Here is a 25,112-nt window from a genome sequence, read left to right on the forward strand (position 1 = left end):
TTATGGTCTAAAAATTGTTGTGGAGGAGAGCTTTCGTGGCTGCTAGCTGGAGAACCCTTTAGGCTGAATGGCATTTTCCTGCTTCCTCACTGATCTTGAAGTGAAGGAAAGCTGCCACAGCTTTAATGGAAAGTACTGCACAGTTAGGAGAAAATTGACTGCCCCCTATGTTGCTTTGCTGTTTACTGGTTTATAAATTGTCATGCTTTTCATTAAAAAAAGAAAAAAAAAAGAAAGCATCACAGGTCTCTGTGGGTCCAAGATCATTAGCAGGATCAATTCCTTTTTCACTGCAGAGATCAGAGGCTACAGTCTTGCATAGCCAGTCCTTCAGCTGCTGACATACCAAGCAAACAACGCAGAAGCAGAAGAGCTGGTGTGTGGCTGCCTGAATTACTATGCCTCGATTTTTTGTTGTGATAGAAAATTCTACCCTCGATTTGGAGTCTGTGAAATGAATTCCGTCCCTTGCAGGATTGGGTCAGAACAGTCTCATCAGCTCCAGGACTAGAAACGCTACATCCCTTAACTTGTTGCAGTGAAAAAGATTTTTCAGTTGCTTCAGGAAGTTGATAATAGGATATGAAACTTTCACCTCTGAATGAGGGCTCGTAATAATTTGAAATTGTTGACATCTGAAGATGCATGCTCTGGTGTTGGTATGAAAGAAGTTTGATGTGACTCAGTCTGGTTCCACAGCCCTAGCCCACCACCACTGCTAACAGGATTTGCAACCCTACTGGAGATGCCAGTAGATATCTCTGAGAGTTGAGTGTATTGAACAGACTGAATTTACTTCTTAGTCATGAATGTAGTTGAGTCACAAGCTTGTGTGTTCTCAGTAAGCACTGTAACTGTTCTGTGGATAAATAGAAGAACCCAATTTACAGAAGATTGTAAGACTCTACACCATCAGATGCCATTCTTCTGCTATGACTAGTCTTAAAGCGTGGCTATGAGCATACCATTTAACCTCTCACTGTTTTAACCTCTCATCCCCTGCAGGATGGGGTTCATGGGGTTGTTAAAATTTGATTATAAATTGCTCTGTAATACTACGTAGCATGAGGCATTCTCAGTTCTTTGCTTTCCCTCTCTAGGGTGGATACATGCGGTTTATACTCCAGTAGATTCTCTGGTGTTTGGTGGAAATATCCTGCATAGCTTTAATGTTCCCATGCAGCTTCGCATCTATGAAATTGAGGACAGAACAAGGGTAAGGATACTTGATTCTCTTTTTAACTGAACAGTTCTTTGTGACTATGATCTGTCATAGTCTGTCTCTCATGTTCCCTTCTGACAAACAAGAACTGCTGGGATCTCCGTGTCAGAGTCGTTGAAATGAGGTAAATACGAAGTAATGAGACTTTCAAATGTTGGCTATTTTTAGTGGGATTTACTCATCCGTTTTTCCCTACGTCCCGCAGACGTGTCCCTGCTGTATCTTTTGTCTGCCTGTTAAACTTTCATAAACACCTTCCCTTTTGCACAAAAATACACTCCGCTTTACAGACCTTTGTACCAGTCCTCCTGGTAACCCCCTGCTTATCGTCTGTCTGTGCACACCTGGAATAGATACCCGAGCCTGGAGAACTAATGGGACTAGGATGGTTCCACTGTCCACAGCTGAATTGACAAAGCTGCGCAGAAGTTGCGTATGAAACGACGTCTTCTATACTTTGCAGGATTTTCTTCTACAATAACTCGATACAATGCAAGAATTTCTGGGAACAAAGAGAATCTGGGGAGGGACATTAATCTGAACATTGTGGTGTTCGTCTGGCCATAGCATCTACCTGATGGAAAGTGTTGCATCTTGGGGAGGTTACTGTGCGGCCTCTGTTGGGAGTGAAAGCTCTATCCTTGATTAATGAATGGGACACCTAGTAGTCATATACTTCGCAGTGTCAAAGTAGCGGAATCTGAAGGAAGTGCCCCTGTTTTAGTAGGCTATTAAATAAGCTATGCAAGGCAGTTGTAGCATTCTAATGCAAAAAGGACTGATGGTATGTGCAAATTCAGATGGGGACTTTTTGTGGCTGACTGTTTTGGAGGCATTGCACTGAGGTGGTGCTGGTAAACCACTGGCACAAGTGCCAGCTGTGGCGTTAATGGAGATTTGGGCTGGCAAAATGGCAGGACATTGCAATTCTTCTTCACTAAAAAGTCTTAAAGTAGTATGTTTTGGACATCAGTACAGTTCAATGTCGTTCACTGCTACAAGAGGGCACAGTTCTGGCTTCAGGTGGGCTTTTTACCCCAAATCACTCTCTTCGGAGTGAAAATGCATAGACTTGAAGCAAATATGTATTGTTTTGAAATGCATCTTTGACTCGGGTAGAGGAAGGGTGTCCTCCCTGCAGCCTCTCTCTGCCAGTGTTGTGTTAGGAAGGGATGACTCCCTTACTTTGCAGGGCATACAAGGCCTGGTAGTCTTCACACTGCAAAACAGTGGTGGGAGCAGTTGATTTCCTGGAGTGATTTTAATGAAGAGAAGGAGTATTAAGCAGAAAAATGAATTCTTAGTGGGGGAGAGAGATGAAGACAAAAGCTGAGATTCAGGGGAATTAGGGGGAATGTAGCAGAGAGCAGAATGGAGGTAGAGACCACAGTGGAGTGCAGCCTGGCTTTGCATAGGTGTCCCAAGGCAAGAATGTCAAGTGTCTTAAGAAAGAATAAAGGGACTTGGACAGGAAAAAGTTACAATGGCAGAAGCAGGAAGACAGAGGTGCTAGGCACAGGGAGATTTTCCGAGCGACTGTAAATAAGAACTAGCAATATATGCTGGATATATATGCTGCAGGTGCTCAAAGGAAGGATGTGTTGTTGCCAGGGAGGATGCTAGCACAGGCAGCTTGCATGGAGAATGGAGAAGTGAGGACCGGGAGGAAGAATCGATGCCAGAAAACTTATTTCCATGGATGTCTATGGGGAAGATGGGAAGGCAACACTTTTTCATGAAGCAGTAGAAAAGCTGACATTTTGTTCCCACAGGTCTTGAGCAGCCCAAGATCACGCACCTTGGGTTGTAACTGCTCAGTAGTGCTTCATGTCAGACCCTTCTCCTTGGGGAGCTGGGTGCAGCTTTGATCTCCTAAACTTTTATACCTGGAGGCAGATTTCCCCGTAACAGTCAAGTATGTTGGTAACTTTTAGGAACTCACCAGCCAGTTAAACTGAAATGCCTTTGAAAAGTCACTAGCACCTTGATCCTATGGGGAGGTTCTGAGAGTTGGATATCTGCCTCTTTGAAAATGTCCTGTCAGAATTTTTTGGAAAGGGATACTGGAACATTTGGAAGTCCCAAATCAAACCTCTACTCTTGTCAGTTTTGGTTGAGATTTTCTTCAGTCTCTGTAGTTCTTTATCATTTTCCCTCTAAAGATGCTTAACTGCTTTTAAAAAAGACTAATGAAAGCCAACAGTCCAGAATTTCCACGACTTCATAGAAACAATTTCAGTGCTTGTATCTTGCTGTGTGGTAGCAATGTGTTATGCACAGCCTGTACTTGTGGTCACAAACTTGTGCTTGTAGGCAGCTGTATAATAACAAAGCTGTGTGAACAGTTGAAGAATAGCAAGAATTTCTGGACAGAAACAAAATATAAGCTGTGCAACTAAGGCATATACAGAAATTTGATAAAAGTCAGGAAAATCAACCCTATTATGTAGAAATAATAACACCCCCCCAACCCTAAAAATATCATGCGGGAATCTTGAAGGGGTGACTGTTTTCAAAATAGGATTCTAGTGTGTACTACTTTATTTGCTTTGCCAATCAAATTTTGTAATTTCTTTGTTAAAATAATTCTATTCATATCCTGGCTAGTATAGTAGACTTAGCACAGTAGGTAGTTCACACAAATTTGCCGGTGTGAACATACTGCAAATGAGTTTCTCATCAGTATTGATCTTTCCATTGTGTATAGCACAGAAGTAAATTACATGATGTGATTGACGAAGTAATTTGCCCCACTCAAATCAAAGTGTAATACAGGTGTGTTTCCCCTCTTCATTTTGCACAGAGCAATTTTATGGAGGTTTCACTGTGTTTAAACCTGCTATATAATGCTTAATCATCTTTGCTGATATTCAAAGTCATTTTTATGCTAGGTGTAGCTGTTATTGTCTTAGCAGCTAAGACAGGAATAAATACGTGGTTGAAACGGTAATGCTGATTTACAGCCTGATAAAACTGCCTAGTTTATATACTTGTCATGCTTATTTTAGCTTAATTTCTCATATCCCTGGGAGACATTTTAAGAGGGTTATAGCCATTTAAAAATAGTTTTAAGGAGTAATAAAAAACACGTCTATTGTTGGAAACGGCTCCTAATGTGCAACTGAGGTGAACAGATATTCTCCAGCCTTACAGTTTGTAGAGACTCTCATTTTGCAGTCTGGCTTTCCTAGAGGCCAATTAACAGCTAGTCAAATAGGCCAAGCTGCTTAGCGCTCTGCTAGACCAGCTTGGCTAACTGCAAAGCAGGCTGCTACGCAGAGATTCATCATCTTGGCATAGGGGTGTTACAGCTCTGTATTACTGAAGAGGAAGAATGTGTCAAACTTACTCCCAAATCGTCTAAATTTAACGGTGTTAAAATATTTGAACATGAATAGAGACAAAGCATTCAAAATATATACGTAAGGTGGTCACTCACAGATGATGGCATTTGCTACTGATTTAGTTTTCTGGAATGTAAGAGTATGTTTTAAGTGGATAGATTAGTTATTTTGTAAATAATCATAAATTGTTTTTCAATACTGGGATTAGATTGATTAAACACAAGTGGAGTTTGTCATAATTTTAATGGACATTGTGGAAGAGACTAATACTTTCTTAAGGAAAATGTGTGCCTTGCTTGCTTAGGGGTTTGGTCTTGTTTTTGGAAGGTGATACAAGTCTCTCAAATAATTTTACTTTGAACCGAAGAAATGGATTGTATTCCACAGAGGATTTTTCTTGCTGTACAGGAATAATTAAAAAAATTATTCAGTGGTTTGTAAATTATTAATCGCAGAAGTTAGAGCTGGAAATGCCTGTTAGATGATCTAGTGTATTTCCCTGCTGGTGGGGGTTTTAGTCCTCTGGCAGTGTCTGTAACAAATATTACACTTTAAATTGATCACAGAACACTTTTAATTTCTTTCTTTTATTCCTCCTCCCCCTCCCTGTAAGAGTTCATTTGACCATAAGCGTACAATGGAAAAAGTACGGACATGTACATAATGCAGTTCACATCCATTATAATTAATAAATGTCCAAGGATGTAATAAAGAATGTACTTCTCTCAGACTTTGCGTTATGGAGAAGTATAAAGATTTTTAAAGCACTGTTAAGACTTGCTTTACTGGTAAAAGGCAATGCAGATCTTCGTACAGTATCTCTTGCTACACATGGTAGCTCTTACTTCTGAAGGTTTGTTAAAAGCAGAGCCTTCTCGAGCAAATAGTGAATTACACAGGCATGGAGGGATCTGCTGTGGGTTGGAACATTGATAGTGAGGCAATTAGGAACTCAAATTGAATATTAAAGATTGATATACATAATGGGAGCACTGCATGCGTTACTGCCTTTTCTTTCACATTGAATTAACATTGGTAACAACTAAATTTGGTAAAGCTCAGAATCTGTCAACAAATGTTGAGCAATGATGTCTTTAATATTCCCAGGCATGTGGCTGAAAACCTTTTGAAGGCTGAGGGGTGGAAGGCGGCTTCCTGTTTGTAAGTCAATTCTTTGCAAATTTTGTTTCCTGCAGTGCTCTCTTGGAAAAATTTGAGTTCCTTTATTAGCATATATCTTAGCATGGCTAATTTCCCCTGTGTTCCGTAATAGTGATAAGTGACTCGATCTCTTCTTTATGACAAATAACTAAACTAAAGGAAAAATATTCTCCAATGCAAAAAGGCCCTGGGGTTAAATATTCTCACATTTAGGGGGATGTTGTTTGGTTGTGTGGTTTTTGCTTTTTCTTCTCCCCCCCTTCCCTCCCCTCCCCTTCTATTTTCTGGTATATGTGCTTTGCAACAAACACCACAGGGAGACGTTTGAAAAGGTGCAGCATCACTGGATGCATGACCCATAGCGACATGCAGTGCAGATTTGCCGGCTACGTTTGTGTTGAATTTAAGAGATCTGAACTTTTTGGGAATTGCCATGGAGTATTAAAATCATGCACTGTGATACATTTAGTGCGACAATACAGTATATTTTCCCTTTGTTACATTTTGGTTTACTGCTAAAAAAGTGTTTGCGTTTTCTGTGCTCTGGGAACCAGAGGCAAGTTCTTTGACTGTCCACCTTGGGGACAGTTTTCAAATACAGGCGTTCTAGTAAGGCATTCATCTGCTCAAATGCTTCTATTGCCACGCAGCTGTTTCGACAGCGCCTGCTTTGCAGAGCTGAATCTGAGTTTCCAGGTGTTGGATTAGTGGTTCTGCTTAGACTTCACTGTTTTTTGGGTGATTTGGGTTGGGGTGGTGTTTTGGTTTTTAAAAAATTATTTCTAAGACAATGCTCCTTTCTGGTGCAGTCCAGCGTTTAATCATGAAAGGTGGGTGGACACCTCTTGGCTAGGTGAGCAGTTAATACGCATAGAATATCTTAAAGCAGTTCCTATAATCCCAGCGCAATGCATGCATGCAGGCCTGCAAAATGCAAATTTCTGTGCCACCAGGAGAAGGAAGTGTACAGTGTAAGTACAAATGCATGCAAGACGCATGGCATCCATTTCTAACAAATCACAATAAATATACATATGTTCATGCATTTTAGAAGCTTCCCAGATTCTTCTTTGGTACAGTGACATCCCACAGAGAGAAGACTATGTTGGAAAGGAAGGACCACTTTGTTTTCTTTTGAATCTGAAATAATCTCACAAATACATAGTGTTGGAGAATAAGCTTTTTGTAAGAACAACAGGTCTCAGATGTAAAAAAAAGTGCACAGCTTGACAAGATCTTTTGTCAAAATCCTGCTTTTCTACTCTGTTTGTGGCAAAAGCTAACTTGCTGCCAAAATAATAAGTGTAAACCGCATAACAGATTTTTACTTTTAATGTGTAGTTATTGATAATCAAGAATTTGTGTAATCATTTATCTAATCACACTGTTGCGAAGACCGCAATTGAAAAAGGTGTATTTCCTGCTCGACTCACTTCAGGTGGTGCTGCCATTTTGATAAAATTCATGTGATAGTGTTTAGGAAATAAAAACCCCCACCTTTATTTTACCTTGAATTTTAGTGACTAACATCTGTATGTGACCACCCTATGTTTATACAGCAGGTAAATAATACCGTAGGGGCCATCCATCAGTTTCATGATCTCACAAGAACACAAACCCTTTCCTCTCCCACCAGCCCAAGAGGATACAATTAGTGAACCAAGGAATGACGCTATCATGGCAGGCAGGCAGGCTCCTCGTTTGGTATGCTGAAGGCGTACGTCTCGCTCGGCTCCCCTCCTCTCCCCCCTCCCCCTCCTGCATACTGTCTGTGCTCTTGATAACATGATGAGAATGATGACTGGCCCTTGTGCTGCAAACTTCTCTCCCTTCCCCATGGACTGACGGTCTCGATCTTGCTTTCAGGTGCATGCCAAATTCCGTTATCCTTTCTACTATGAAATGTGCTGGTATGTTCTGGAGAGATACGTGTCCTGTGTGACCCAGCGCTGCCACCTCAGCAAAGAGTACCAGAAAGAATCAATGTTAATTGGTGAGTGAATCCTCTGAGTCCATGTTCAGAACTGATGCTACCACTTTAGGCTAGTTACTGCTTTGGTTTCTGCAAAGCAGATTATAAATGGAATTGGAGAACTGTAGGAATTCTGATGAACTATTTTTTTATTTTGGGGTGGGGTAGGTTTTGACTCTTAAGCATTTCCATGAAGTACTAACCTACTTTGAATTATATTTATCGAGCATTCCCTTAGCAAGTGGATCCCAGAAAAATAATTTTTGGATGCGTTTGTTCCTTGGTTTCAGTAACGTTTGTGTTGAGATGATCTGCCAAACAATTGAGGATTTACTGCCATATTTGGCACAGTACCTTAGTAGCCAGAAGTGTGTACATTGCAAATGTGCACCCGTGGGATCGATATTTAGTCCTTTTATAGAGCGCCTGCCCTGCAGAATTTGTTATGGTCACTAAACCTGGCTTTTTTCTCTTTTCTTTAATCTCTGCTATAGTTCTCTCCATTTGGTGACTTGACTTCTAGCTCTGCAGAATAACAAAACCAAGAAAACGCCTACACAAACCTACATGATCTATAACCCAAGTGCAGGGAGGTCAAAGAAACCTTTACAACAATAGCTGAAAATGGACCATAGCAGAGATGGATAGATGTGCCTGAAGCGGGAAGGCATTACCTTGGCACTGATGCGAGCTTTACATCAATGTGTGACAATTCCAGTTGTTGCCTTGCTGAACTGGCCTCTCTTTTCCTCCCTTTAATGGAACAAGATGGTGGGCCGTATTGCCTCCCTGCTTTTAAGCACAGAATGGCTGAAAGTAGCACAAGCACCAGCTAGGTCTTAACTGATACGTGAAGTGTGGAGGAGAACTAAAGTATTTCCGTGCCTTCTGCTCCCTGAGATGCCTCTTGGAGTGAACCTGGAATGGTTGGAACTGCCTCAGGTTCTGGACAGAGGAGGGAAATGATCACCTACTAGCATAATTCTTAGTAGAAGAGTTTTAAGAAGTTACGGGCAGACATCACTCTTTCATGACTTTTACAGACCAAGAATAACTTGAGGGAGCTAATAGTCTGTGTAGATAAACAAGGGAATTTTCTTGGAATCCCTAGGAATTTGGGTGCTTCACATTTTGTGTCTCTTCTTTGCTCTGTGAGACCCTGATCAGAAGAGTTAGTTAAGCAGGAGCTGTCAAGGAATTTTTCTCTTTATGTAAGATTATCGTAGAGGAAAGGATGAATTAGTCCCTCGGATCAGTTCTTCAAAAAGCAGTGACAAAACTCTGATAACTGCATTCCCTGGAAAATAAGGAACAACCGCCTGTTGTCTAAATCACTGGCATGGAAAGAGGCTTGTTCTGCAGACAGGGTGGGGGTGCCAGATTGCTGAGGCGTAATTTTGGAACAAATTAGATGTGGAGAGTGGATGGTTCAGGATCTTGAGATGGGACCTTTTTCAGCTAAATCACCAGTGTGAATTCTGTCCCAGCTCAGTAATTACTGATAATGGTTTGGTGATCCCCATGAAATGTGCCTCGATCCAGTTACTAGCCGAGAGATACTCAAATCATATAAAAGCTCACTGGTAACCATAGAAGTCCAGTGTCTAGAGGGAAAAGGATTGTTTTGCGTGACCACAGAGTGCCAGCTGCAAAGACATCAGGAAAAGGAGCCTGGCTATTAACCCTACTGAAAAATGAATATATTTGTTACCAGTAGGATTGATGAGCTGATCTGACTTGCAGCCCTACTGTATGGCTGCGGGTGCCAAGCCGCGGTAGGTGCTGGGAGTGTCTTTCTCGGCAGATTTTGAGCTGTTGTTACTGTCTTGAATGGATTGGTACTTTCAGCTTACCAAAGTGGTATCTACCGACAGCATGTAGTTCATCCACCTGCCTGCTATCTCTTGACTTCAGAGCATTAGCATGCTGATACAATCTTTGCCATTGACATCCAGGGCCTTTCTCTCCAGGGGAGACAGATGTATACTTTCTTTTTGTCAGAAACTTGCTTTTTATTTCTTGGCAGAATCTTAACCTTGAAATAATTATTTAACTGGGGATTGTGATTTAAAAGCCCAGATCTACTATATCTCCTGGATCTTTCACTTTGGCATTTGTCAAATTCAAAGGCGTAAAGGTACATTATTTACCTTTACAAAGCTGTGCCGTGTTGGTCTGCGTGAGTAATGCTGTTTCAAATACTTGCTTCTTTTTTCTTTTAACTCATCTCCGTGTCCAGCCTCTTGACTCAAATATCTACAAACGGTAATCCTTGAATTATACTTGTTTGTTCTGTGGTGTCTATATCTTGATATCATTCACCTGCTGTGGAATAGCAGATCCAAATGATGTCAGTGTTCCGAAAACTCACTGCTTTGTTTTTAAGCTTTTCTTCTGAACTGCTAAGGTCCCTAGATTGTCTCCTCCTCAGAAACTTCTCTATCTGCAAGCAATTTCTTGATGTCTCATAAGAGAGTATCCCTTGACAAAGAATTTCCCATTATTCTTCTTTAAAGAGTAATGAAACGTAAAGTACTTAACTTCTCTGCAGACCCCTCAATAGATTTGTCTTCTGTCCTTGGTTTAAGAAAAAATACTCCACATCTTTGTATTCATTTTCAGAAATTTCTCTTGAATAATCTGGTGTATAAGTATATAAGTACACCTTCTGATACAGTGGTCTTACTAGATCTCAGAAGCTAAGATGCAACAGTTGACGGTTAGTTGAGGAGGACATCCACCAGAGAGAGCACAGGATGCTGCCAGTGGTCTCTGGTGTTCACAAGGTGGTAGTTTTAATAGAATTGGTAGAAGATCCTGTTCGCCTGCATGAAACAGAGGAGATTACTGTGTGATAGAGAACGTCTTGGGAGAACACAGAAAACTGAGTTCATCAGCAATTGTGTTTTAAGGATATCTTTAGACTTTTCATACTATGTTTTCGTTTTGCTTCAGTATTTATTTGCTTTGACATGAAGGTTGCCAAATGCAGAGCAACTCTTCCAAAATGTTGCCTACTCATGAAAATGTATTGCTGTGATTGTGTTGCGATACCTCTGTCCCGATAGGTGTATGCTAGTATAGCAGCTTATATTGTTCTTTGTATTTCTTCTTTCTAAATGTCTTGACTCTCAAATCTTGAGACGGGAAAAAAGCCAAACCCACCTCAGTGTAGGCAAGGCTAAAACCTGGAGTGTTCCCACTCCCTAAATAAAAACGTCTCCCCTTCTAAATGAGTTGGAAGATGATGACTGTGGCTTCCTTTCCCGTTCTTCAGACCCAGTATGAGTTTCCAAGCAGTTGCCTCCTAGTTAGTGTGTGAGACAGTTGTTCTTCAGATCTCTTCTGCAGAAGGGCAAACACTCAGGGGAATGGTGACATGACAGCAATCACAGGCTGCTGTAAAAGCATGCAATCTCTCTTTCTCTCTTGTTTTTTCTTTTCCTGGTCCCTCTCAACAGTGACATTTGTCCTGCTGGCTGAAATCAGAAAGATCCTATTTGGGTTTTCTACTAGATTTGAACATGCACTGTTTCGGGATGGTTATGTCTTCATTATTTTTATTCTTATCATGAATGAGTCTGTACTGGATGTTTTCAGCCACAATTGACCTTCAGTGAGATACGGATCTTGAGAGTGAGCTGACAAAGAGTAATTGGGAGAAGACGCTGGGCTATCAAAAATGCACTTTCTCTGTAGCCTGCAGCTTTTAAGATTCCCATTGCTAAAATTTTAACGGGTGGGCTCCAACTGTATGTTAAGCCTGATGGATGAAGAAAATATACCCTCTGGCATGGTGAAGGAGCCATGTCTTTTTTTTTCCTCCCTCTTCTCAGGGGGTAGAATAGATTTGCTTATGATGGACAGGTACTGGACTAGACTGAGTGATTTCTGTGTGGGGTGCTCCATGCGATGATACATTTCCAGTATGCTCAGGTTTTTTTCTGCAAATGAAAATGTCATTACTGTCTTTAGCAGACCAAGAACAACTGCTGGTCCCAAGTGTCAGGGTTCGGAGCTGGGAATGGCAAGATAGATATTACACACTGGACTATTATAAAGAGTTCAGAAAGATTTCATAATTATACCTCACCCCCCTCCCTTTCTTTTAGGTTGTGTAATATAGCAAGTTGGTATTCAGCAAGGAAAGAAACTGTGTGTAATTACCCTTATTGTACAAGTGGATAACTGCGGGGAAAGTTAAGTGATTTGCCCAGAACCACAGGGAAGTGAACTGCTAGAGGAAAAAAAGGTATTTCCATCTCTTTGTCCGGTGATCAAGACTGCACTGCTCTTCCTCTTCACTGAGTTATATCACTGACTGGTTTGTATAAGCTGGTTTGCTTTGCTTTGAGATGGAGAGGGGTGAAGGTCTTTTTGCACTAAGTTGTGTGGGAGCCCAGACTGGATTACCACTCTGAAACTGGAGTTCTAACTTGGTATTGGCTGGTGCATTGTCACAGAAGAAGAAACAATGGTTGCACTTAGCAGGAGCTCTTTTCCATGCAGAGATTTTATAAACCAAAAACCTCCAAGTCAGTGGAACCCTGGTAATACAGTGCTTAAAATTCATGTCTTTACAAAGCAAATGCAGATTATGCTTATGTAGAGCCTCAGCTCCCAGCACAGTAACTCTGTCAGGTACTGTTATTCATTAAAATTAATAAATAAAAATCATGGCATGTTCCGTTACAACAAAACACTTGAAAACACAAAATTGAATCCTCACATTTAAGTTATCCTTCTATTACTGATTCCTTTGGCTTTTGGTTTTGTGGTTTTTTTGGTTTTTTATTTTTAAATTAGCAGCAGTAGCAGACAGTTGTTGTCTTTTGAAAGCAGTCCGCTCTTAATCTGATGGTGCAGCAGTAATGTAATCCGCTAGTGCTCCAGAATAGGCTGATACACTTCAGGTCAATAGCAAACCCTGTCCCGAAAGGTAAAGTTAGGCAAGGCGTCGTGAAACTGCCAGGTTTGCAGAGAACAGGCCGCGGGACGCTTGTTTGGTGATGGTTCGTGTTGAGGTTAGATTTAGATTGTTTTTGTCTGTCCATCCCCAGGTGTAGCTGGCACAGCAGGGCCTGCCTTGTGCAGACAGCCGGTGGCAGCTGGCGGAACGGGATTGCTGTGTCCCCCCCCGCCCCGTGTGCTGCCTTCTGATGGGAATAGGCCCCCAGGATGCTGTGGTCTTCCGCTCCTCTGTTGCCTTTTGTTTCCCTAGATTAGAGCAAGGGACAAAAAGTGGAGATCTCTCTCGAAGGCTGTTTTCTCTTAGCACTAGAGCATTACTTGGAGTCAATTATTCACACCTCCATAACGTGGCCTCCCTCTCTTTCCTCAGGCCTTATCTGTGCTTGCGATTTGCCCCGATTACAGCCACTAGCTCCTGTTCAGCAGAGCCGCAGCATAGGAAGATAGAAACATAATTTTCTGTGGGCGCATTTATACCAGTTTTTGTTCATGATGCTGTACTGGTAGCGCAGGGATGTGTATCTGTTCTTGCCACCTTCTGGTTTGTTACTGGCATCTTCTCCCATCTAGACTGGGCTTCTGTGCTTCAGTTCAATTGTAAAATAGCTCACCAAGGCATTGTGGCTTAGAGAAGGGGCTCCAGCCCTGAATCCAAGAGCCTGGATTCCAATTCCTGGTTTTGCCCTAGATTTGATGTGTGACAATGAGCAAATCGTCCTTTCTCCCAAGCATCTGTTTCCTCAGCTGTAAAATGGGAGAATGACATAAGCTGATTATATAGCCCTTTGAGGCGGGTGAGTGTGCTAGCTACTGTGGACAAAGGGAAAAACAGTATTAAATCAAAGTTGGATAACCTAGTGGTTTTTAAATGTTCTGGTTAAGATATTTTTTAAACCTGTTTATTTTTCTGAGAGAGTCATGGGGACGTATTAGCACAGACCAGAGAGGAGGAGCTGCTCTGGAGTGTTGCGTGCCACCACCTCAGCACCCAGAATAAACTGTGCTGTTGTTCTTCATGGTGAAGCTTTTTTGGAGGGATTCAGGGAGGAAGTTGGCCTGTGCTGTGGATGAAGCTGGATTTGGCTATGACCAGCCTTGGTGGTAGCTGGTATTTTTTGTGACTGACATCTTTTCACAGGCATTTCAGCTTAAATTTGTCTTTCAGGAGTAATTTTATGGCTGTTTTGGTTCTGAGGAAAAACGCAAACGTGACTGAAGGAATAGACTGGACAGAGATGCTTGATTTTTTGCAGACGCTGTAGCAGCAGCACATTTGCCCTGAGAAGCCTAAAGTGGCCAACTCTTATCTCTTGGGCACTAACACACAGAGGTACACCTGGCCTTGCAGGGATTTTATTTGTTCACTGCAAAGCCAAGTAGCTAGGCTGGCTGCCTTCAGACAGCTACTGTGCAATTGCCTGCTGCATCGTTGTTACCCAGCTGACAAGTAACATGTCTATTTTGTGAGAAGATGGTACAGGGTATGCAAGGGACAAGGAGCTGCTCTGTGATAAGGATGAATTTGCCAGCTTGGAACTGGGCTTCAGCGTTTGTTTTGAATCTCGCTGTTAAACAACCGGATGCTGAGCTTTTTCTTTAATGTCCATTTAATCCTTCCTTAAGCATGATTCACATTGTCCTAATCCAAAGCTACTGCATTGCAAAGCATGAAAGCTGTGAAAGGAACTTTTCATTAATTGTTCACTCACTCTTTCTGTATTACTTCTGTTTCCTTTGCAGAGTGTTTTTGTTTGCAGCTTGATCTCATACCCATTCCAGCCACTATTAAAGTTCACATTGATTTAACTGAGTGGTGCCCGTGTTAACTGTATTTTCCACAGAAATTCCTGCTGTTGCTAGCCTGCATTCAATGTTGCTCTCTTATTAGACACAATTTCCTTTATTAAATAAGAAACGATGTGTGCTTTAGGGAACCTTGGCCACTAGTTTCCTACATTGCTTTCACTGCTTGATTGCACAGAGTTGGATAACAGTTGGGATTTTATAGGAGGGAAACTTAGTATAAAATTAAGATTAACAGTTCTTTAGACTCAGAAACTTGCCTTTAAATTTTCCTCAGAAGTACCTGGAATGTGTCAGGGACGGCATTAAGAAAAACAATATCCTGTAACTATGTGGCAGTCCTTGCATATCTCAGTGTATTTAGGCTTCTTGTCTGTAAAATAAGCATAACTGTAACCCTCTCTCTCAGAAGTGCAGTGAATATTCATGTAGTAACAAGTGGGGGTTCTTGGTTTACCCACAGTTGCTCATAAAGAGGAAAAGTATTGAGAAGTTGATTTTGTGCTGTGCAGGGTTGCTGGAAGAATGATGATGTACAGCATTTTAACGTGCTTTCTCCCATCCTTTTTCCCCTCCTCTTTCTGTGCTAGCTTTCCTCTTAAAGCTGTAAGGCTGTCAAATCTGGTCGCTTTTGGATTTGTGGGAAAATTAATTGTGTGTGACTTAAGAGCTCTGCCTACTCTTTAATTGAAGGCATAGAGGACTGAAGCTTTGAAGAAGGCATAATTTTTCCCTAAATGTTTCCCAGTCATTTGAACTGAGTAGATGTTAATGAAAACCAGCATTAAAACAAACAAACAAACAACCCCCCCCCCAATTAAAAATCATTTGAATAGAGCTCATTCCTGTCACATACTTACTAGGCATTATCCAGTGCCCTTTTAAACAGGCAGCGCCTAGCCCCAGTGGTAGAGAAGTGTTTAAGCTATGAATTACATTGGGTAAAATTTCAGTATTCTTTTTCTAACTTTCAGATGCAAAAAGAAAACGCAGCACAGACAGTTACTCATCAGATTCGTGGTTAGACATGGATGAAGAATCTTGTGATGCCCATATCCAGGAGGAGAAGGATGACAGCTTGGATAAGAACTCCAAATCCTTGGTGGATGGCTCTTCCTCACCCAACAGCACACACTCGGAAGGGAAGGAGGGTGCAGGAAGAAAACAAAAAGCCACAGTAATGAGATATCTAAAAAGAACTTTGTCCAATGAGTCAGATGACAGTGTAAAATCAACGACCCCCACGGACTATCCCAAAACACCAACGGGGTCTCCAGCTACAGAAGTTGCAACCAAATGGACTCACCTCACAGAATTTGAACTGAAGGGTTTAAAAGCGCTGGTGGAAAAGCTTGAATCTCTCCCAGAGAACAAGAAGTGTGTTCCAGAAGGCATTGAAGACCCGCAGGCCCTCCTAGAGGACATGAAGGTGGGTGTGATAGCTTGCTGATCCACACAAACTGTATTCTGTGGGCATAGAAGACAGCAGGGGATGAGAAAGCAAAGTTCTGCAGCAGAGGGATGGCAGCTTGTGTGTAGTGACCAGCTCGTATCAGCCTGCTATACCACAGAGAGGGAAATTATGCTTCTAACAAAAGCCATCTCTGCTCTGGGGAGATGGCTGTTTGCAGACTGATTTAACTGATGCAGTCCTTTCTAACTGTCACAGCAGTGGGCAAAAGTTTAGATCCTTTCATAGTTCAGCGCTTGTTATGTCCCATGTGTAAATATTATACCTCAAAAAGTCTGTTTATATTTATAGTCTTAATCTGCCCTTTGTGGTCTAGAGTCTTTCTGGAGTATATCTGATAACTGACCTACAAAATGTAAATATTTGATTGTAATTCAGAAGATACATTGTCTATTGTTTTCAGTTGCTTTTTTTTTTCTTTCACCTTTTTCATTTTCTTTTCCTCCATTGCCCTCTATAGGTTGATAATTATTCTCCACTGGTACAATATACTGTTTTTGGAGATGGTGTGAAGAGTGAACGCTCACTAGTGACAGACCTTCTCTTTAGATTTTTAGTATACTAGAAGCAGTACCCTATTTGACTTAGGGATAAACTCCTCCTGAACACCAACATGGCCTTCCTGCTTCTAGTCCCAGCCCTGCCTCTGATCCGTGGCACCTCTTTGGACTACTTGGTTAGCTTTTTTGTGTCGCGTTTTCACATTGGCTAAAATAGGCATATTAACATTTTTTTAATAAAGCTGAGAGCAGCATGCTGTTGTAATTTTGCTGGGATTTGTCAAATGCTAAAATTGCCAGCCTGTCCTCCACAGGTCCAGTACCATGGCAATTTTGCCCGATTTGGAACTATGAGTATTGATTCGTGGTCTTGTGTTTGGACTGCTAGTTTCGTGCTGTTTCTGTGTGCAGTATGGTTCTTCAGCTACATATGTCCTATACACAAGAGCTATGTAAGCCACAATCTGAGGGGGAAAATACATGTTTATATGGTAAAAGGGGAGCCTGTACTTTTTTAGTGTAAATAGTGTTAACAGCGGCTTAGAAAAGGCTTCAAAGCCGGTTAAAGAAGGCTGAACATACGCAGTGTGCAGTGGAACCATATTCCACAGTCTTGGAGCCTGGAACTGTGATACATGGCACTCATTTTGGTAAACCACAAGAGCTCAGAAAGTCTCTTCTTGCAAAATCAGCCACTTTGTATATGAAAGTGGACACACATGCCCAAAGTCGTGGCTGTAGATTCACTGGCTTGCTTTGGGATAGGTTGTCTTCTAATCAGAAATAAAAATGAAGCTTCAAGACCAAGAGCTGTATTTGTGGTGAAGGAGAAGGATCGGTAGCATTACTTTTCCAAGCTTGATGCATGGACCAAGTTTCCTTAAAAATGAACTGCCCCTTCTTGAAATCCCAAAAAGGGGTACAGCATGTCATAAATGGTGCAGATGTTCAGAAAATGATCATGCATGCTCTTTTGATGGCATGCTCCAATGCACTGTGAGAAATCTTACTAGAACACGGCAAGATACCATATGTGAATCTGGTTTAAAGCACCGTGTAGGAGTATATGCTTTCTGATTCCTCTTCAGAGTAGTGGATACACTAGCTACAGAGATGGAGAACTGCAAATGGACATTTAAGAAAAAGACCCAAGTTGTGCCCTTTTTGGTGATACCGTGCTTTAACTGGTATTAAGTGGGCATCTACCAGTTTATTTTGTGCTTCTTGCAGAGTTGCAGTCTTGATGTTCCATCTTCTTTGGTAACTGCCTGCTTCTAAACTTTCTCTCCTTGCCAGCACACACTGTAACCATCAGGATGTAGCCCAGCATCTGGATATTTATGGTTCCCTGCTGGTTAAAGGGCCCATGACCACATCTAAACATCGTGCATGCTGCAGGACTGTTTTCTCTGGAATCACCTCTGTATGTTTGGCGGGCCTGTGACTGATTAGTCAGAGTAAGACCTTTTAAAAGGATGTTAATGCAAACGTTCTCTTGACCAGTGTCTAAAGAACTGTTAAAAAAACTTTCTTACCCATCTTTTTTACAATATTGGTCCATATATAAGGCAGCCCTCAATTTTCAGAGAATGGGAGTCAATACAGCATAGTAAATTAATTAAACCCCATGTAGTCTGCTGTCTCCGTAACTCTCCATATGCTTGCATAATCCATCTGCTAGGTGCTCTGAGGGAATTTGGACAGTTAGGGGGAATTGCACTCACATCAGTGGTTGCTTGAGTACTCTTCCTCTCAAGTCAAGAGTGGAGCCCAGTACTCCCAGCACGGGCCTCCCCTTTGCCCATCGGCAAATTGTCTGAGGCAGCCACTGACAAGGTGTGTCCCGTTCCCATCTAGTCTGGGGACCCTGGATGCAACAACCCGTCACTCCTTTCTGCCACTGTGTTCCTTGACATGGTAGAGAACAGTGCAGCGGAGCCAAAGCAGCCTATGTCCTTGTAACCCTTGTCATACCAACGCATGAAGTTTGTTTTATTCAGTTTGTTGGCTTAAAAAAAAAAAAAAATCAGAAACAAGTGCATGTTTAGGGCATCTACCTTTAAAGGCTGGAGCATGCTGCTGGAAAAGTTGCCAGGTGACTGATTTCAGGCCCTTCAGCATACATAATGGTCCTTGCAGGATTCTGTATTGCATGGTGTGCAGAGTGCAGCTGTTCAGTATTTTGTTCCGTCCTTGCTCCTCAGTATGTGTCAGGTACATCATACTGGTCGGACCCTTGGCTGAATGCTGTAACAGGAACCTGCCCTTGGCATTCCCAGTGATACTGATCACTGCGGTAGTCATGTGCTTCATGAGTGGTGATTTAGCTGTTGCTATCTCTGGCTCACAGGTAGGGAACTAAGGTGCAAAGAGATGAAGATAAAAGTGACCATAATTTTGGATACTAGTTTTATGTGCCATGGATGTGATTTTCAGAAAAGTTAGCATTATTTAAGAATTACATGTGCAAAAGATAATTTTAATGGTATTGAAACTTCAATTGCTTAACATTTCTGCAGAGCAGAAGTTCTGATCTTTAGCATCCAGATCCCAAGCCAGGTGTGAAGAGTAGGAACACACTATTTATGACTGCCTGTGGAAACTTTATTTAAAAGATTTGCCCTGTGTCACATAGAGACATAATGGCAGAAGAAGAAATACAGGCCACTTTTCCAGAATGGTATTTGTCTCCTTGACCACTAAACCATATTCCCTCTTACTTTGCTACTAGTTTTCCAACTTGTACAGAAAATAATGTGGGGATTTTGCTGATAACATTAGCAGTAGAGTGAGCAAAAGCCTGTCACCTTTATCTCACCCTGATGAATATCCAGAGCACCAGTCATCTGTGTGACTGAATGGAGGCAGAAATCCCGCAGAAGCAGCTCTGCAGATCATACGTGCTGTGACTGTATTTGGCTATATTCACAAGGTTTGTTTCATGGGCAACCTGACTTTTGGGCACGTTATGTATTAATAATACAATCTATAAAAAGTACCCTTTTAGTACACGCATTTGAGAATTTTTAACAAATGCATAGGAAGAACATGCTCTGATGGAAAGTCAGAAAGCTCTTACTGTGCTTGGAAAGTCTTAAACAAGTTTCTTCCTGAAGAAAATAAATCCATGTTTATTGTAGCAGTTTTATTTCTTAATGAAATACACTGGGGAACTTCTCTGTATGACATTCAGGTCCTTGTGCTTCACTAAGATAATTAATGTTTTCAGAAAACAGGATATGGGTAGTTAAGACTGGAGAAAGGAAACTCTTTTATTTAGCGATGTTAAGTTTCACAGAACAGATTTAGGTAACTTGCAGACAATTCATGCTTTCCCATCTGTGCAAGAACATGGTAAAGGGTGAGCGACTGGATTACTGCTCTTGGTAGTAAATACAACTACAGCTATGTACAGCTTTTTAATGTCAAGTAGGTGAGACTCTTTGAAGGAAAGTAATTTATTTTCCTTATGAGAAGGGAGAGTGAAAACTAAACTAAGCCTGTGTAAATTCCTTACACGTCATCTAAGCTCCTAACTAACTGTGACTATCTAGTGGGGACACAGCAATCTGGCAGTGCCAAGCTAACGCCTCTGCAGATTGAGAACCCATTTATCACCGTGATCGATGGAGTGCAGCAGCACAAGGGAGGCTTATTTGCAGAGCATAACACAGGCCTCACTTGGGGAGCGGGTCAGTTCTTCCCTCAGCTCGAACAAGGAATTAAATTCTTGTCGGCTGCAGCTCTGCTGTATGGGCACTGTATCGCATGAGACCTGTGTTCACCACCAAAGGAGCTTCTCGGAGGCCTCCAAACAGCGGTTACTGACAGCAGCGTTTGTGCCGTACCAGATGGCATCTGAACAGTCGGCCGAGGAGATGCAATACTCTGTATCCAAATGTCTCTGGCTGGGCTCTGTGTGAGCTGTATGTGCAGCAAGTGTGAGGGGAAATTGTTGCACAGATAAACATACCCTCCCTGAGAGTGCTCAGCTGACCCAGGTTGCAGAGCGGCAGAAGGCTTGGCAGCGTAGCTGTTGGCAGGGTGAGCAGCCAGAAGACACTGCAGCAGTTGCCCCCACATCCTTGCTGTTGGTGTTGCTGTTGGAGGCACATGCAGCCTGCAGTCATACCTTATTTTCCATATATACATGCCCTGAAACGAAATATGAAACAGTGCAACAACTCCCAATCCCAATTTAAAAATTAAGTAGCAGCCGAACTGTTAGAAAAGTACCTACACTGATGAGGAAGAGAAGGAGGGGAAAAAAATGACTTGAGAAGTCATTTTACTTCGATGGTGGCCTTGGAGGTTGGAAGAGTTTCATGGTGTGGCTTCTCCACTTCGTATTTAGCTAGCAAATAGTATGTCAGTCCACTAAAGATGCAATTGGGGTGGACTTAGGCATGAAGAAGAGAATACAGAGGTTTGCACCCCACATCACAGGACAGGTAAAACCGAGCAGACCTTTGATTGTGACAGTCTGCATCCCACATTAAACACCCTGCCAGTGATACTTGTCTGCGTGCAGCCTCTGATTTCAGTACACAACACTTCTGTTGTGTTACCAGCAGGATGGTAATTCCTTTGCTGTTGTTGGGGGAGAGGATTGTGAGATCTGCCTTCTAATAATGCTGCAGACCTTCCCCACTTCAAAGCAAAAATGCTACTCTTCAGAAGGGCCTGTGGAAGTCCATTAGGGCAGAAGAAACTCAGTTTGAAGAACAGTGTTTGTCAAATATCCGCAACTCCTTGGCAGCAGCAGAAGATTCTTGTGCAAGACAGATGATATCTATTGAAATATGTTCTTACTTTTTCTTGCCAAGAAATCTTACCCCCTTCTCATTCTGATGACAGGAAAAAAACTCCCTCTACTGAATGCATTTCAGGGGAGTCATCCCTTGCTGTGCTTTTGAAATTAATGGCTAAGCTGAATTCTTACATACTTAATCAGTTTCTTTCCTTCATACCTGCTGTTGTCACCGCAGCCTTCAAGCGTAATGAATCAGGCAGCCTTGTGTTGGATGAGCATCATGTTGCTTGTCTAACTGGAGCCCCATGGCTTTTCTTTATCTTCTTTTTTTTTTATTCTAAAGCAGGTGAACAAAAGTGTGCCTCCTCCAGCCTGTTGCGTGCTGATACTTGACACTACAGTCAGTGCAAATGTGGCTTGGTTATGGTTCTGCTGCTCAGACATCCATTGTTTTCAGCTGGCTGAGATGATAAACTGCCATAGTTTTACGTTTCTTCTTGGGTAATATTTTCACGTGATACATATGATAACAAGAAACCTTGTTATCGGCCAAGTTCTTGGGATAGACTCTGCTTTCTATTGAACTCAGAGTCTCTGACAGTCGCTAGTGGAAATGTTAAGGTTTTCTGCCTCACAAGCTTTCTAATCTAAGAGTAGCAAAGTAAAGAGGGATTAATTTGTCCTTTGTTTATATGGCTCTCAAGCTGCTCATTCTCCTTGTTCTGGAGAATTTCTGCTTTGCTATGAGCATACAAAAGACCCTCCATTTTTAGAATTGAAAACCAACTTTCGGAATGTGGTCACAGTTCAGTCAGTGCAATGATCACGCTCTCAAAATAAAAAGGACATGACAAAAAGAGATGCTCACTTAACCTCAGCTCAGCAAAGAGTGAATTTGCCAATGGCGAGTCTGCATGTAAAAGTTGTTAGCTGTTTCATTCGAAGAGTATTCAGCTGAAGGTACGCTACAGGCTCCACGTTGGAGTCAGGCTGGGGCAAGCTGCATTTTACTCCTAACCAGCCAGGCTGTGCCTGTGCAAGCTCCTGAGCGCAGCCACGGTGCGGGGCTGACGGAACTGGGCTTGTACTGGTATTGCTTATTTTGGTCATTGGTGCTGCTTTCGGACTAACCAGTATCAAGAACTGGCCTTAGTGGTATGACTGTATCTGAAGAAGCAGCACTGTGCTGGTGCTGTAATGTCTCTTAGTAAAGCATCTCTCGTTTAAGTGCAGACTAGGGAATTGAGCTGAATCCGGCAGGTTGCCTGAAGCTCCAGGGGGAGAAAGCCAGCCCCAGGGACGCTCATCCAAACCCTAGTTTAGATGCTAGTCTGCCTGCTCGGGCTCTTGTGGCCTGGAACATGCCATCGTACTCCCAGCGTTAGCTGGATGATTGCAGATGAATTCCAAGTGCACTTCCTATTAAAACAATTACTGTATTTTAAGCTCTTTTTGTAGACTGTGTGAAATTTCTAATTATTAAAGCTCTACACTAGGGACTGAGAGCGCCTGGTGCCTATTGTTGCCTAATTAAGCTTTTTTCAAGAAGTCTGTATACTTGGGAGCAACACCGTTGAACTTCATTGTCTGGGGTTATCTCCTAAATTCTGTTACGAGGTAATTTCCAACCTGCTGTTCTTGTTTGTTTTGTTGGACCACTTTTTTCCCCTTAATCTGTTAGTGCTTATTTGGGCTTCAGTTTTCAGCAGCACAGCAGAATCCTCTTTCCGATTCGTTTTTTGGTTTTATTTGTTGTCTTTTTCAGCTACCTGAACTCCCAATGAAGAGCTTTGTAGCTAGGTTAGTATGTTGAGAGTCAAGGGAAGCGAGTGTGGACTCGTTCCAACTGCACAACTGAGTATGCTTAGAAAGAGTTCTTTCCCATCTCTGTGTTGAATTACATGGTCATGGGAGTGATTCACAGCAGTAGAAGCTGTGTAAGCCAGTGCAACCCACTCATGAGATTTCTAGGCCAGTGCATCAAAACAAAAGGATTTGGTGGGGGCAGAAGAGGGGGGACACCAATCTTTTTCCTTAATACTGTACTATCCAGAGTCAGATCCTTTCCTAGTGAGTACTCAGGAACCTGAATGCCTTATCTGATCACATAAAGTGAACTAGATTACTCTGGCTTGCCCCTCAGTGTGGAAGGAAATGCCGGTGCCTGTGGATTGCCACGTGCATTAAGATGAAAGGTTACAGTGCGCATTTCTGTATCTTGACTTACCTGAATGTTCAGACATCTGAGGATTGCTGTAAACTACATGCTTGATGCCCTGCGGCTGCAGAAATCATGGTGGCAGAGCCTAGATGCTTCTAGGGTCTTTTGTAGACTTGATTAGGAGAGAAGGTGTTGGTTGTGGTGAAGTGCTGGGGGCTGTTTGGGATTTAGTGAGCTGGAGTTTAAAGGGAGAGGTGATACTGGTATTAGACTGATAGCAGTGGAAAAACACCAGCCTCTTTGGACACGCCAACTTTAAAGTAGTCTGTAGTATTTGAGGTAATTCATGGCTGATTTTGCTGTTTGCAAGAAACTTCACATTTTGGATCTTAATGACAAGTACGAGAGTTTGAGTGTGAATTGGAAGTTTGGAAGCAAAAGTAACTTGTGGAGATGTAACAAGTCATCAGAGATCTTGTCACTCTTTCATCAGAGTGGAGTATTGTCTTCTGTAAGTCTCTGCGCTCTTCAGTTGGAGAAATATTTCTCTGGTTAATAAAGGCCTTTTCATTTGCAACAGAACATACTGAAGGAACATGCTGATGATGACCAAAATCTTGCCATTTCGGGTGTCCCTGTGGTCAGCTGGCCCAAGAAGACCACAAAGGTAATGAGACACAATTACTTATTAATCACTGTTGTGCTAGGTCTTGGTGTTCGTTTATCTAGAATCTGACGAAGTGCTGTATACGGTACTTTGGCAGCTGCTGGCATTTTTAACATGAAATGTTATTTTTAATGGTTTATGATTGGGTGTTGAAGCAGAACATGAAAGTCCCTCAGCGGGGAGAAATCATTAGTTTCCATAATTTGTTTGGGCCTTACTTATCAGTATAAAACTTTGATATGTCTTGGTCATTTACTAGTCATGGTTAAATTTTAAAATGTTGATGCAACGTTTTGTGTAAAATTAAATGATGTGTAAATGCTACAAACTCTTGACTTATTAAGCACTCTCATCTGGATGAGAGGATGCTTTTTCTCTTGTACTGTCAGACCTCCTGAATTCTCTGTGTAAGTGTGCCACTGTAACTTTGGAGGGTTGTTTTCTGTCTCTGTATCTTCATTTTTCCTCCTATATATGGGAGTAATTCTCTTCACTTTGCAGGAGAACAGTGAGGCTTACTTCATTAATGCTTGTAAAGAATTTGAAATAATTAACTGAAGAATAATATCAAAAGGCTGGATGTTATTTATAACAGTGGTATGTTTGCCACACTCCAGTTATTCAGCAAGCTGTAAAAGCAGCTTTGCTTATTTAGAAGATGTCTCATTGCTTCTATTTTTACTTTCATTTTTCACTGAATTAGTTTTATAATACATAATTTCTTTAGAAATGCTGAAAGGGTCAGTCAACTTAAGTCAGGCTTCTATCTGAAAATCTGTTGTTGTTATTGTAAATAACTTTAAAATAATTGAGTGAATTATTTTCCCTGTTCTCACTTTTTGTGCTGGTGCACTTGTCATGGCTTTGAATATAATCACTGTAGCCATGAGGATTTGCTGTTTTCAGATAGGAAGTAGGAGACCGTAATCCTCAAACTGCCAGAGGAGAGTGAGGCAGAATGAACATATCATGTCCCTTCTTGGTTTCTTTTTGCGTTTGAGCCAAGCACGTTTCAGATAAGTTCTATCTTGTTAAACACATACTTCCCTTCTAGATTGTAATAAATCTATGGGAATATGCTTTGTGT

The 25,112-nt window shown here is 41.8% G+C and overlaps 1 protein-coding gene across 2 annotated transcripts in view; it reads left to right on the forward strand.

Annotated features, from left to right (window-relative positions):
• KDM2B (lysine demethylase 2B) overlaps positions 1–25,112 on the forward strand; it is a gene marked incomplete at both ends in the record, with an annotated part of 116,944 nt that overhangs the window by 53,575 nt on the left and 38,257 nt on the right. For both annotated transcript variants that reach the window (XM_082007833.1, XM_082007834.1), the window contains 4 exons: positions 1,101–1,216; positions 7,594–7,720; positions 15,448–15,902; positions 23,939–24,025. In XM_082007833.1, the coding sequence (XP_081863959.1) occupies positions 1,101–1,216; positions 7,594–7,720; positions 15,448–15,902; positions 23,939–24,025 (785 nt within the window). The remainder of the gene's footprint in view (positions 1–1,100; positions 1,217–7,593; positions 7,721–15,447; positions 15,903–23,938; positions 24,026–25,112) is intronic.

This window comes from Phaethon aethereus (assembly GCF_964289735.1).
Source record: "Phaethon aethereus genome assembly, chromosome: 17".
NCBI lineage: Eukaryota > Metazoa > Chordata > Aves > Phaethontiformes > Phaethontidae > Phaethon > Phaethon aethereus.